The sequence below is a fragment of the Eriocheir sinensis genome, chromosome 12 (genome assembly GCF_024679095.1).
Source record: "Eriocheir sinensis breed Jianghai 21 chromosome 12, ASM2467909v1, whole genome shotgun sequence".
Classification (NCBI taxonomy): Eukaryota; Metazoa; Arthropoda; class Malacostraca; order Decapoda; family Varunidae; genus Eriocheir; species Eriocheir sinensis.
Window position 1 is genome coordinate 15,794,313 of NC_066520.1, and position 13,514 is coordinate 15,807,826.

General features: G+C 41.7%; 1 protein-coding gene across 2 annotated transcripts in view; it reads right to left on the bottom strand.

Moving 5' to 3' along the window:
- Positions 1-591: 591 nt before the first annotated feature.
- LOC126997492 (beta-1,4-glucuronyltransferase 1-like) overlaps positions 592-13,514 on the bottom strand; it is a 54,313-nt gene continuing 41,390 nt past the window's right edge. For both annotated transcript variants that reach the window (XM_050858603.1, XM_050858602.1), the window contains 5 exons: positions 9,149-9,298; positions 8,389-8,593; positions 7,412-7,611; positions 6,523-6,684; positions 592-3,970 (listed from right to left, as the gene is read on the bottom strand). In XM_050858603.1, the coding sequence (XP_050714560.1) occupies positions 3,773-3,970; positions 6,523-6,684; positions 7,412-7,611; positions 8,389-8,593; positions 9,149-9,298 (915 nt within the window). In that variant the 3' untranslated portion in view covers positions 592-3,772. The remainder of the gene's footprint in view (positions 3,971-6,522; positions 6,685-7,411; positions 7,612-8,388; positions 8,594-9,148; positions 9,299-13,514) is intronic.

The window sequence follows — 13,514 nt, forward strand, 5'->3', positions numbered from 1 at the left end:
CATGTGGAAGTAAACTAACATAACTTGAATGCTCTGAAAATAAAAAAGACATAGAAGGAAAGAAAAAATGGAAGAAATGAAAGGATGATAAAAGGGAGAAAAAATAGATAATAGAAGAAGAAAAAGAAAAAAAAAAGACATGGAAGGAAAGAAAAAAGGAAAGAAATAAAAGAAAGATAAAAGGAAAAAGAAATAAAGATAGAAAAAGAAAAAGAAAAAGAAAAAAGGAAAAAGTAAGAATGAAAGAAAGAAAATAGAAAGAAAGGAGACAGAAAGAAATGAGGCAGTGAGTCAAGACAGTCTATTAGCAAGGAATAAAAGTAAGAATGAAAGAAAGAAAATAGAAAGAAAGGAGACAGAAAGAAATGAGGCAGTGAGTCAAGACTGTCTGTTAGCAAGGGATAAAAGTAAGAATGAAAGAAAGAAAATAGAAAGAAAGGAGACAGTAAGAAGTGAGGCAGTGAGTCAAGACTGTCTGTTAGCAAGGGATAAAAGTAAGAATGAAAGAAAGAAAATAGAAAGAAAGGACAGAAAGAAGTGAGGCAGTGATTCAAGACAGTCTATTAGCAAGGAATAATTCACACACGCAAGAACAGCACATTTTCCCGTTTTATTACACAAAAGGTTCCCAGATCAAGATGGCCTATGTACACACTCACATCCAGACGCCGGCCAGGACCAACTCAGAGTAATGATAAGTTCAATAAATAACACTTAAAAATCACGACACGGGGGGAGGATTTGAGCGAAAATGGCAAAAAAAATAAAACTGGAAGGCGAATTCTAAACTAAAACGAAAAATGACGATCAAATTACATCTGAATCTGTAAAAACAAAGCATTAAAGATTATTTGAGAAAGCTACGAGGAACGGATGGACTTTGCTTACAATAAAAAAGAATCGAAATACGACATACAAAATAACGAAAGCATATTTAGGAGATACTAACAACAACAACAGCTTAGTTTACATCCTTCTGAACATCATCAATCACCTACAACATTCTTCTCCTTCGAGATTCCAAGTAACAGCTGGGAGTGAAAATAAGGGAGATAAAATGCAGGTCCACACGATGTTGCAGGCACTTCAATGTTGGAAAGTTTCGTTTAGTCGGCGCAACATCTGTGCACTCTAAATGTACTGATATCTTCTTTAATAAGTGTGTTTCTCCTTCTTAATGTTAGGCCGAAAGGTGTAAACAAAATGAATAATGATGCTTCTAAATGATAAACCCAATATGAGTCTCTAAATCGGTCACATAACAAAAATAATCAAAAGCTCTGATCATACATACTGACTGACCTTCCACAATGTCAGTACAAATATAACGAAAAGAGGATTGGAAAAAGAATTCGGTACTTGTAACTGGGGATTCATGGAGAGGTTACAGAAACATGACAAACATTAACGGCCTCTAAATCTGTGTCTAGGAGGTTTGTATGACATGAATATTGACTTAGGGAATTACGGAAAAGTAGAATTAGAGTATGAAGGACAAAAGAAAGGTTAGTAGGTGATAAGGAGTCTGCACGCTGTTGTATATATATATAAAAAAAACTAAAAGACGTCTCGAGGAATCAACTACCTTTTTTTTTTGTTTTGCTGCTTTAAAGAATTACGATAGTTAAGGCACGCGTTCTCTTATTGCTAAAAATAGTATGTTTGCTTAGCTTAATTCTGTCTCTCTCGCTCACTCGCTCACACACACACACACACACACACACACACACACACACACACACACACACCGATTCCTTATTGTCTACTTCAAGTCCTTATTGCAATACGGAATGTAGTAATATCGCAACACCAACACCACCAATCAGCACCACACCACCACTAGCAACACCACACACAACCACTCACAACACCATCATCACTCGTAACACATCTCGTCACCTCCATTCACACCACCACCACCGCCTCTCACAACACCACACACGCAGCGCCTCATCACCACATCCACCAACACCACCAAAAAGAGGGACTTGCCACCACCCGAGGAAAGATTCAGCCTCTACCCATTGAAATTATAAGCTGGGTGAAGGTAACCGAGTCTTCTTTCTCATCCTCCTCCTCTTTCTCTTATTCCTTCATGACAAAACCTCGTAAAAAGACCTAAGCCTCATTTGTGTATGTCCGCCAAGCCACACACACACGATTCCATTAGTACACATGTTAAAAGAATGGGATACTGAGACGAAAGATAATTACCGTGAAAATTGAAGGTGATATTAGTGAATTTCAGTTTATACATCAGTTCAGTTTTCTTCTACCGAGTATCTTCTCATTTTCTTTTCATTTTCTTCCCCTGAGTATCTTTTCCCCTGATAAGAGAAGGCATTGGTCTGGTCCTACCTAACAATACCGATAAATGGTTTTCCTGAGGCACGCGTTTATTTTCTTATTCATTCATCAAGGCACTTAAAAGGAACTATTCGCTCGCTCGTTATGTTTTTCTTCATTTGGGTTTAATACTGTTTGGGTAAGGGCACGAAATGGGTTGTACTGTTTAACTTACTCACGGACGGATATTTTCATCTTCTCTTCATGTTCATTCACTAAGGCACTATGAAAGGAGCTAGACTCTCGAACGCTCCTTTCCTTCCTACCCGTGTGTCTGAGTTTAATACTGTAGGTAAGAGGGCAAAACTTGTATTTATAACCTGCCCAAAATAGGTCTTTCAAAATCAGCATTACAAAAATATTATCCTCCCTCTCACACACAAGGCACATTTTTTATTAGCTAGGCACAGATCACTATAACACTACGAAGCGAGAGGACCAAATTTTAGCTTAAGTTGAGAGTCAGCCAGAGGAAAGAGTCGGTATAGCCTTTGGATCGGCGTTCTTCCGTACAGTCTTGCATAGAGAAGTAAAAACAGGAGACAAAACTATGGATTGCGCTTTCCTTTCACCTCAGTCAGCAATTAGAGCATTCGGCTTCATTCTGCATATTCGCCCTCATTTTCTTTACAAAGCGGCAGGTTCACCAATATTCTGGGTACTTCCACGCGAAGCATCAAAGGAATTCAGCTGCATACCACACCTTCCCCCCTCAAGTGTCTAATCTAGAAGGCATTTTAACAGGACTCCACTTCAACTATTTCCCCTAAAACGCTACAAAAGTGCCGAAAAACGAGTGGGCCGAGAGTTCCACCCGGGGCGTCGCTAACCTCATCACGCAGAAGAGAGGAGCAAGAGGAGGAGGACCTACGAAGCGATACAAAGCTAAACAGGTCAGAAGAGGAAGAAGAAGGCAAGGGTGGTGTGTGAGGCCGCGTCGTGAGTCTCCATGGCAACGGAAGGGCACGCTGTTCCACCAACTTATTCGATTTTCTGGTGTAGATGTGGGAGAGAGGCGGGGTAGTAAGCGTTCTCTCCTGATCTCTCCTTCCCTTTCTCTCACACACATACACACGCATACAAACACACACACACACACACACCGTTATCACCCTAAACTATCATCTACCATTGCAAAAATACTGAGTTACGGCACCCAACTGTATCACCATCGCGTCGGCCACTCCCTGCGCCCTCGACCGATTGATTGAAATAGAAAAAATAACAAACACTCATCTCTACGCATACACTCGCCTTTCCACCAGCCAGGCATGAATGATTGAGCTTCACCTTCGTTTCCACCTACAAAAATAACGATGCATCCGAGCTATAAGTATAAATAACCCTCTACAGTAGGACTCAGAGGTGCGTGAGGTGTGAGTGAGGACGGGGGAAGAGGGGGATGGATGATCTGAGAGGCGAGGGATCATATGACGCAACTCTTCCTGATGCCGAATATGGTCTTGTACTCGGGAAGGATTTTGCCCCTGATAGCTGCGTTCTGCCTGGCCACGATCTTGTCCCTCTGCGGCTCCTTGTGCACCTTCTTGATCCCCGGGCGGTGCACCAGGAAGGCGTTGTCCAGGATGTGAAACTCGTAGTCCCTCACGCAGAGAATGTACATCTGTGGAAGCCAACACCAGCCATTAGTCCAGCTGTCCACTAGCTTAGATGGGATAACGAGAGTGTCCCACGCAGCCAATAGTCAGTTTTCCACTTTAACTATTGTGGTATGTAAAAGAGCCAACGCCTGTCATTAGTCCTCCTGTCCACTTAGCTTAGATGGGATAACGAGAGTGTCCCACGCAGGCAACAGACAGTTTTCCACTTTAACTATTGTGATATATAAAGCAGCCAACGCCTGTCATTAGTTTTGCTGTCCACTTAGCTTAGACGGGATAAGCAGAAAGTCTCACGCAGTCAATAAATGCTATTAATCCACGTCATGGCCAGCTGTGGCATCCAAGGGAGGCAACACCTGCTATTAGTCATGCACTTAGCTTAGAAGGGAAAGCGGAAAGTCTCACGCAGCCCTCATATGTTGTTAGTCCACTTCACAGGACGCTAACCACTTAAGTCAGCGTGCAGTCTACCAGCAGGTTTGAGTACGTCTTAGTAACATGCAGAGTAACATGTCTTTTACGTGTCACTATATTCACGCATCCATTCTAAGAGTAAATTCCATGGTATATTCAGGCTTCTCAACGGCGTCATGCAAGTTAGCGAAGCACACATTCATTAGCTCAGAGGATGGCAGAGTGCAGCAGCTTCTTGTCCATGGAGCGGAAAGCATCACTATCCATGCACGAAGCGACGGAATTTCTAAATGCTTTGTCAGCGGATTACTAAATGTTGGAGTGATTGCGATAATCTAGTCCATAAAGCGAGCGTTGTTAAAGCTTTAGCCAGAGAATCTAAGAAACATAAACAAGGTGTCAGAACTTAGCCAAATAACCAGCAGAGCAACACGTGGCAACTTCCAATATATGTTTTAAAAGGAAGCAGATAAAAAAAAATCAGAAAAGCCAACCCCAAGCAAAAATAACCAGCAGAGAAACACGTGGCAACTTTCCAATATATGTTTTAAAAGGAAGCAGATAAAAAAGAAAATCAGAAAAGCCAACCCCAAGCAAAAATAACCAGCAGAGAAACACGTGGCAACTTTCCAATATATGTTTTAAAAGGAAGCAGATAAAAAAGAAAATCAGAAAAGCCAACCCCAAGCAAAAATACCCAAGCGGAGAAACACATAGCAACTTCCCAATATACGTTTCAAAAGGAAGTAGAAACACCTTTAAAACCCACAAACGCGTCTTGTTGATTCCTTAAAACAAAATTGTAAATTGTTAAGAGGCAGACAGAAAGAGAGGCAGGCACGGACAGACAGACAGCCACAGATACATGCACACATACACGCATTCTCAAGCATAAAGCGGGATATTCTTCCATGCAAGGACACATTATTGGCGGACACATTATTGGCGAACACATTATTGGCTTGCAGTCGTAAAGCAAAAAAGTTTCAGTCGTCATTTGTCACTTAACTTATAACTTGGCACCATAAAGAAAAAAAAAAGCCAAAACAAAGAATAGCAAATAAAAAGGAGCAACTTATAAAGCGCCGTTTAATTTACTCCTTTTAAAGTAATGAACACTTCAGGCGAGACAAGAAATAACAACTTTTAGAATTGTTGTCAAATAAAAATGCTGGAAAATCCGTGATAGAAAGTGAAAAAGAAAACTATCACATTGGTCTTATTACTCTAGCTAAATATTGTATAGATAAATCATTAATATACTGTTTAAAATTAATAAGAAACAGGATTAAAAATTGAGTATAAATAAGTATGAAAAGAAAATAAGAAATCAAATCAATACAAGCAATGCTGCGAGTAACTAAATTTCTGTTCTTCATGCAAAACAGAATAAAAGCATGCACAACACAATGACCTCCCCCCCCACCCCCAACACACACACGCAGCCTGAACCTCCCCCTTGCACCTCTTCGAAGCACCACCCACGAATTCTTCAACATTCACCGGTCAACTGATCCTAAGCCAACGGTCGACAACCTCTTTTCAGGGCATTGCGGGCTTCGACTTTTCGCTGATATTATTTTTTTCCATATGATAGGAAGTTTGAACGAATCCCTTCCCTTAGTTTTGTTATTTATCAGTATCCCTTTGCATCGTGACTCCGGTGGTAGTAAATTTTCTATAAAGCTTGAAATAACTGGTCTATCATTTATGGATTACCAACCCCTCCCTTCAAATAACATGAAACTACTTAACTTTCCATTCAAATTACTGGCGCAATTTTTTCACTAAACAATATCAGTGCTGCAGTATGTCTTCTCCCATCTTGCATGCTGCTGAAATAACGGGCTCAATCTACCACTAACAACATCAGCGCTACCATATGCCTATTCTCGTCATCCAAGCAGCGTTGGTATCATCTAATCGCTCCTAATATCTTACTTGCTACTCCTATCATGGGCATAATTTCATCACTAGTACTTTCAGACCTATCATATGCCTTTTTTAATCTTCCTGGCCACTCAAATCTTATTATTACTACTAAGATCACCTCTACCATATGTCTATTCTCTCGCCCTCAAACAGCCGGCATAATCTTCACTAACAGCATCAGGTCAAGCGTACGCCTCTCTCATCTCACCTGCGTCATCTTGTCACTCTTGCCCTCCCAGGACAGCCGCTCGTCGTACAGCGGGTCCTTGTTGGTGCCGATGTAGATGGGCTCCCACTTGCTGAACGGCGGCTTTCGCTTACCGATGTGGAAGACGTTCACGCCAGGCTTCACGGGGCCCTTCATCCACTCCTGAGGGGCAGAGAGGTGGAGAGAGTGACAAGAGGATCGAGATAGGAGGGGTTGGTTGTATAGATATTAAGACAAGGCAGATTGAAGCAAGTAGTAAATGAATGAAAGTGGAATGGAATGAAAGTAGTGAATGAAAGAGAAGACTTCGGCTCCCACTTGTAACATAGCGATGGCAGGGAACTTGAAATGACCTCTTCTTGCATTTGAGAAGTATGGTTATATTGAAATACTACTACTGAAATACAGAATAAGAACAAAAGAAAAAAACACAGTACCCATATCGGACACAGACATTCGAGTACCGAGTTAACCAGTATTTTTGCATTGACAAGTATAAGTAGAGGCTGAATACAAACTACGCTATAATACAAAGATGCACCCACCCTGGACACAACGAAAATACAGAAATAGAACAAAGAAGGAAAAGAAATCACTGTAACCATTTCGGGTACAGGGACGCTCGAGCACTTAGAAAAGCCGTATTTTACCATTGACAAGTATGATTAAAAAGACAAATTACAATCTACACTATCATAAAAACAAGCGATGCACCCACCTTGGACACCACGAAAATACAGAAATAGAACAGAGAAGGAAAAGAAATCACAGTAACCATTTCGGGCACAGGGACGCTCAAGCACTTAGAAAAGCCGTATTTTTGCATTAACAAGTATGACTGAAGACTAAAAACAACCTACACTATCATAAAAACAAGCGATGCACCCACCTTAGACATGGGGACGTTGTGGCACTTAGGACAGACATATTTGTGGAAGGGAATCGCCTCCTTAGTGTCCAACATCCTGAGCAGTTCCTCCTTCGTCTCCGGCACCGTCACGTTCTCCTGCACTTCGAAGATGGAGAAGACGAAGACCCGCGGGTTGGTGGTGTTGGAGACGTCCGGACGCTTCAGCATGCGGAAGAACTCTGCGGGGAGGGAGGGAGAGGAGGAATGTTAACCCCTCGACTGCGGATTTCCTTCAAACTGAGCCGGGAATTAGACTAAAGCAAGAAAACACAATATCGGAGGTGAAAATTCGGGGTCTTGTGTCTCGGAAAGTATCTGTATCAGCCTTTGTTAACCCCTTGGATGCGGACCACCGACAAAAAGACATCACCAAGCTACAGAAATGGATCAAAATTGGCTGTTAAAATTCAGAGAAGTAAAATATAAAGTCCTGCACCTTGGGAGGGGATATCCAGCACACCAATACCACATGGGAAACACTCCACTCTCCACCACAGAGGCAGAGAAAGACCTGGGAGTATGTTTCCAGGCTACTAGTAAAGGCTAAATCCGTGTCAATCGCAGCGGACGGGTGAAGGGGGTGTTTACCATTCTTAGGAAGGAAAATAGAAGGATAGGAAATGGAGGGAAAAAATCTTGAGGAAGGAAAGGTTAAAGAAATTCCGTAATAGTGGTGGAGGAAGAAGCCAGAGGAAGGAAGAAAGGGAAGGAATGGAAACGGTCAATAGAATGCAATAGATAGAGTGAAGGAAAAATTCCGATTAGGTGGAGGAGAAAGAAGAAAAGGAGGAGGAGGACATGATCTCACACACACAAAAAAAGTAAATGAACAAAACAATAGAATAACCTAAAAACATCCAATTTATCTACTCTACCTATCTGCTAATCTCTCAATCACTCTCTCTATCTATCAGTGTCTATCTATCTATCAAACTATCTATCTATCTTCCACCCACCGGGGATGAGGTTAACAGACGGGTACAGCTCCACGTCAGAGGGGAACACGAAGTAGGTCTGCACGGCTTGTCTGGCGGTGTTCCGGGCCACGTTCACTGGGTAGAGCAGCTTCTTGGCCTGTCGGTAGGTGGTCACGTTGGTCCACTTCGGCGGCTCCTGTCCACAGTCCGTCTTTCGCTTCAGTAGCGCCTCCGTGGATGGGATCTGTAGGGTGTCAGGGAAGAGGAGAGTAGGTATAGTAAGGGAGGGTGTGGGTGAGTGCGTGTTTGCGTGTGAATGGATGCAGATGATAGGGAAATAGGTTAACGAGTGTGTAAGTGAAGGTTGGGGGCATAAAAAGGCGAGTTATGTGAATGAATGCAAGATGGTATGAATGAAAAAGATGTGAATGATGAGTGTGAATAAATTAAGTGATAGGGGAGTAGGTGAGTGAGGGATGAGGCATAAAAGAGTGAGTTATGTGAATGAACACAGATGGTAAGGATGAAAAGGATGTGAATGAGAGAGTAAGAGTGAGTGAATGAATTGGGGAATAGAGAACAAAATGGAAATGATCAAGTTAGGCTGAATGGAAGATAGATAGATTAGACAGATAAGAGAGGGAGAGGCAGATAGGCATACATTGATAAAGATAAGCAACTTGAAGAGATAAGGTGAGTGACAAAACGAAACAAGAAGAGTAAAAGAAAATACCTCTACCTAATCCCTTTCATCACCACCACCACCACCACCATCACCATCAACTCCACCTCCACTCACCGACTTGGGCGTGTGGTTGACGTGGAAGAAGAGATGGAAGTTGACGTATTTCTTGATGCCCTCGGCCCAGCAGTCTCGCAGGTACAGGATCGTGTTGACAGTGGCGTTGAAGTCGTCCCCTGGGGCGTACACGGCCACGCTGACGGGACCCTGCGAGGCGAGCAACGAGGAGTTACCGGAGGAGGAAATGAAGGCGGGAGAGGAAGGAATATTAAAGAAAAAGTTGAAGAGCGAGGAGCAAGCAATCAAGTGACCCATTTCAGGAGTAAAAATAATTCGAAACTTTGAGAAAACAGAAAGTAGAAGGCGGAAGAGGAAGGAATATTAAAGAGAGAGTTGAAGAGCGAGGAGCAAGCAATCAAGTGACCCATTTCAGGAGTAAAACTAATTCGAAACTTTGAGAAAACAGAAAGTAGGATATATTTATTCTTCCCATTAAAAGGTTGAAAATATAAAAATTAAGATAAAAACACTGGTAAAACTAACGCTCCTCTAAAGTAAAGGAAGATACCAAAAGAAAGTATCAGTTTTCTAATATCCAGAGGCTTCCTATTACTTCCTACCTTCTAGCAGACAATGATAAAGTCCACATTCTTAAACATTTCGAGACTCACACACATTTGATAAGGCTTTCGTATAGGTTGTGATAGTATTTCCACGGGTAGTTTTATGAGCCTGGTGATAGTTTGACGAGGCATCTACACCATGAATGTAAAAAAAACACTAATGAGAGCACGACTAGTCTTATTGTGGGCTTTAGAAATATTTGCCGAGAGAACCTAAAGTGTGTGAGAGAGGAATCAGTGAATTGTGTGTGGCGTGAGATGGGACTGATGGGCTGTGACGATAACTTTGATGTCTCAGCCTAAGTCTTCTCTCTTTCCTCCTTGTTCTTTATATTCCTAAGATTTTACTGTCAGCTCAATCACCTCTTTATTAGTTTTTTTTTTTTCCTTCTTACTCATTATTTTTTTTCTTCTTATATCTTTATCTTCTTACTTATATTCCTTCACCTTCCTTATCTATATCCTTTTCCTCTTTCTTCTCCCCTCTTTTATTTTCTCTTTCATCTGCTATTCCTCCTCCTTCCTATCAGCATTATCAACTGTATCCATTTGTTATGCTAATCAAGAAGGGGAAATGGTGTGTATTACTGCTATTACCAACCTACTACTACTACTACTACTACTACTACTGCTACTACTAATACTAATACTACATCGTCATCATTATAATTATCAACGTTCCTCAATTTCAGCGTGAAGGAAGGACGGAGGAGGAGGAGGAGAACAGACTTGCGCCCAGACTCGTGCATGTGTATATATATTTTCAAAGGAGCGAGAGGAAGGAAAAATGTATGTCAGTCGGCGGTATGAGCCAAGACTGAAATGCTCGGTGAAATCAGAGAAGCGACAGAGACAGCTAAAAGAAGGTACGATTCAGTCCTCTTACACTGCACTCGGAAGCATTACTTTTGTCGTTGTTTTATGCGTTTCATCCGCCACGGTCCGCACGTGTAGCAATATGTATTAAGGATAAATCTAAATGCAACTGTGTCCTTAATCATAGAATCGTCGCATCCCCTTGAGTGAGGACGCGAGTTTCATTTGTTTTAAGAGGGTTTGTTTGCTTTTGTTTGCTTTAAGAGGTTCCCAGTCTGGTGTAAGAGGACACACACAGTGGATAGTTTATACTTCTCCAGAGCTCCTTGTGCAATTATTTTCATTCTCCCCCCCACCCTCCCTCCCTCTCTCTCTCTCTCTCTCTCTCTCTCTCTCTCTCTCTCTCTCTCATGCATATATACGGGGAAAAAAAAGAGAAAGGTAGGTTACGAGATCCGGTTAATGCAACACACGTACACACACACAAACAAAGGAAACACAACACGACACAATACTACATTCATTACTTGTTTTTGGTGTTTAGTGTGTGTGTGTGTGTGTGTGTGTGTGTGTGTGTGTGTGTGTGTGTGTGTGTGTGTGTGTGTGTGTGTGTGTGTGTGTTATTTTGTGTTGTGTTGTGTGTTGTTGAAGATAAACTGCACCAAAAAAAAAAAAAAAACAGCTACCAGTCAAGGTTTAGTGATGTTTTGACAAATGTAAGTTATGAGTTTTTTTATGATTACTAGTTGGGAAGGAGCGTGAAGTAATGGTCCATCGCTTACAAAAAATAAAATAAAAAGCGTGAAGGATGAAGGTAAAAGACCGTTAAGGAGATAGATAGAGATGGGGGGTAGGAGTCCACCTTCAAAGGTGAACGAATCATAACCAAAACAACAAATAATGCAAAAGAAAGGAAGAGTTATATACAGTTTTGATTTTACAGTGTGGAAGAGAGAGAGAGAGAGAGAGAGAGAGAGAGAGAGAGAGAGAGAGAGAGAGAGAGAGAGAGAGAGAGAGAGAGAGAGAGAGAGAGAGAGAGAGAGAGAGAGAGAGAGAGAGAGAGAGAGAGAGAGAGAGAGAGAGAGAGAGAGAGAGAGAGAGAGAGAGAGAGAGAAAGCCCGAGAGAGAGAGAGAGAGAGAGAGAGAGAGAGAGAGAGAGAGAGAGAGAGAGAGAGAGAGAGAGAGAGAGAGAGAGAGAGAGAGAGAGAGAGAGAGAGAGAGAGAGAGAGAACGTAAGTAAGAGAAGAACGGAAGAAGATCGAGAGAGGAAACAGTTGAATACAGGAAGTGAGTGAAGGAACTTAAGCGTGACTTCCTGACCGTGAGTGAGATAGAAGAAGGAAGAAGGAAGTAAGGAAAGAGGGAATGTGGGAGGAGTACGACTGTTGAAATGACAGGCAGAGCAAAAGAAGAGAATGAAGGAAACAGGCCGGCAGGAAATGGAGAAGAGAGACCATAATGAGGGAGAATGTAAGGAGAGAGAATGAAGGGTAAAGAAAGAAGGGAGAAAAAAGAAAGAGATATAATAAAAGAGAAAACAAAGGGAGAATGAAGGAATGAAGTAGAAAGAGAATGAAGTGTGAAGAAACGAAGAATAAAGAAGGAAAAAGAAAGAGATAGAGTAAAAGAGAAAACAAAGGGATGAAAGATGGTGAATAAAGGGGAGAACAAAGGGAGGCAAGTGAAATGGAAAGTGATAAAAGAGGAGAATGAAGAAAACAGGAAAAGAAAAGAGGAAGGTGGAAGGAAAAAGAGTGAAAAGGAGAAGACGAAAAGAAGGACTGTAAATGAAGGGAAATTAAAGGAAAGAAGGAAAAGGAAAGAGGAAGGATGAACAATAGGGAAAGATAAAGAAGGAGGAGGAAAATGAAGGAGAGACAACAAAGAGGGAAAGGTGAAGGAAGACGAAAAAACGAGAAACTGAAAAAAAAGAGATAGTGAAAGAAAGGAGGAAAAGAAAGAAGAAGGAAGGAAGGACATGAGAGAAATATAAAGAGAGCCGAAAGGTGAACGAAGACGAAATAAAGAGAAAATGAAAAAAAAGAATAATGAATGAAGGGAAACTATTAAGAAAAAAAAAAAAGAGAGAGGAGTAAGGTTGAACATGAGAAAAAGATAGACGAAAGCTGAAGAAAAAAATGAGAAAATGAAGAGATAATAAAAGAAGGGAAATCAAGGAAAAGGAAGGAGGAAGGATAAAAACAAAAGAAAGACAAAGATGGAGGAGAATAGAGGAAGGAGGAGGAAGGTAAGCGAAGACGCGTGTGAGACTCGGGTAAACATTTATGGGTAACGGCGCCTTCCCTCTCCTATTTTTAAGCTCGATTTTTCTTCCCCTGTGTGTCTGTGTCTGTGTCTGTGTCTGTGTGTGTGTGTGTGTGTGTGTGTGTGTGTGTACCTAGACACCTGAGAGAAGACAGAAAGGGAAAACAAGACATACAGACACGCAGACAGACGTAGACAGACAGACAGACGTTGAGGTGATACTAATACTGGTTCACTATACACTGTTGGTCATGAGTAGCGCCGAGATAAGTTTCCCTAAGTCGATAATGCGTGTTTAGTCCGATAGATGGCGCCCTCACGCAGTCCCACCCACACCTCCCTCACGTTGACATTGTACCGGCGTTGTTAGGGCCTGACCGACCTACCTACCAACCCCCCACACACACAAACACCACACACGCACGCATCCATACACAGACACACACATACACACATAAAGCCACATACATACCCCTCCCATCTGACTTCTCCCCCTCTCCCTACACCAAGCTTTTTCTTTCAAGATGGGAATTTTTAATTTTCAAGAATTTAAAACATAAATGCTGCAGTTTTTTTTTAAATTAGGAACTGCTACCCCTTCAAAATGTATGTAGAGATTTATTTCCTCGCTGCTGTTATAAAAAACGTAGCATTTCGTTATTACTGAACAAATTCCCACATTACCGCAACAAGTGTTTACTTATTCAGAATCGCCTTCG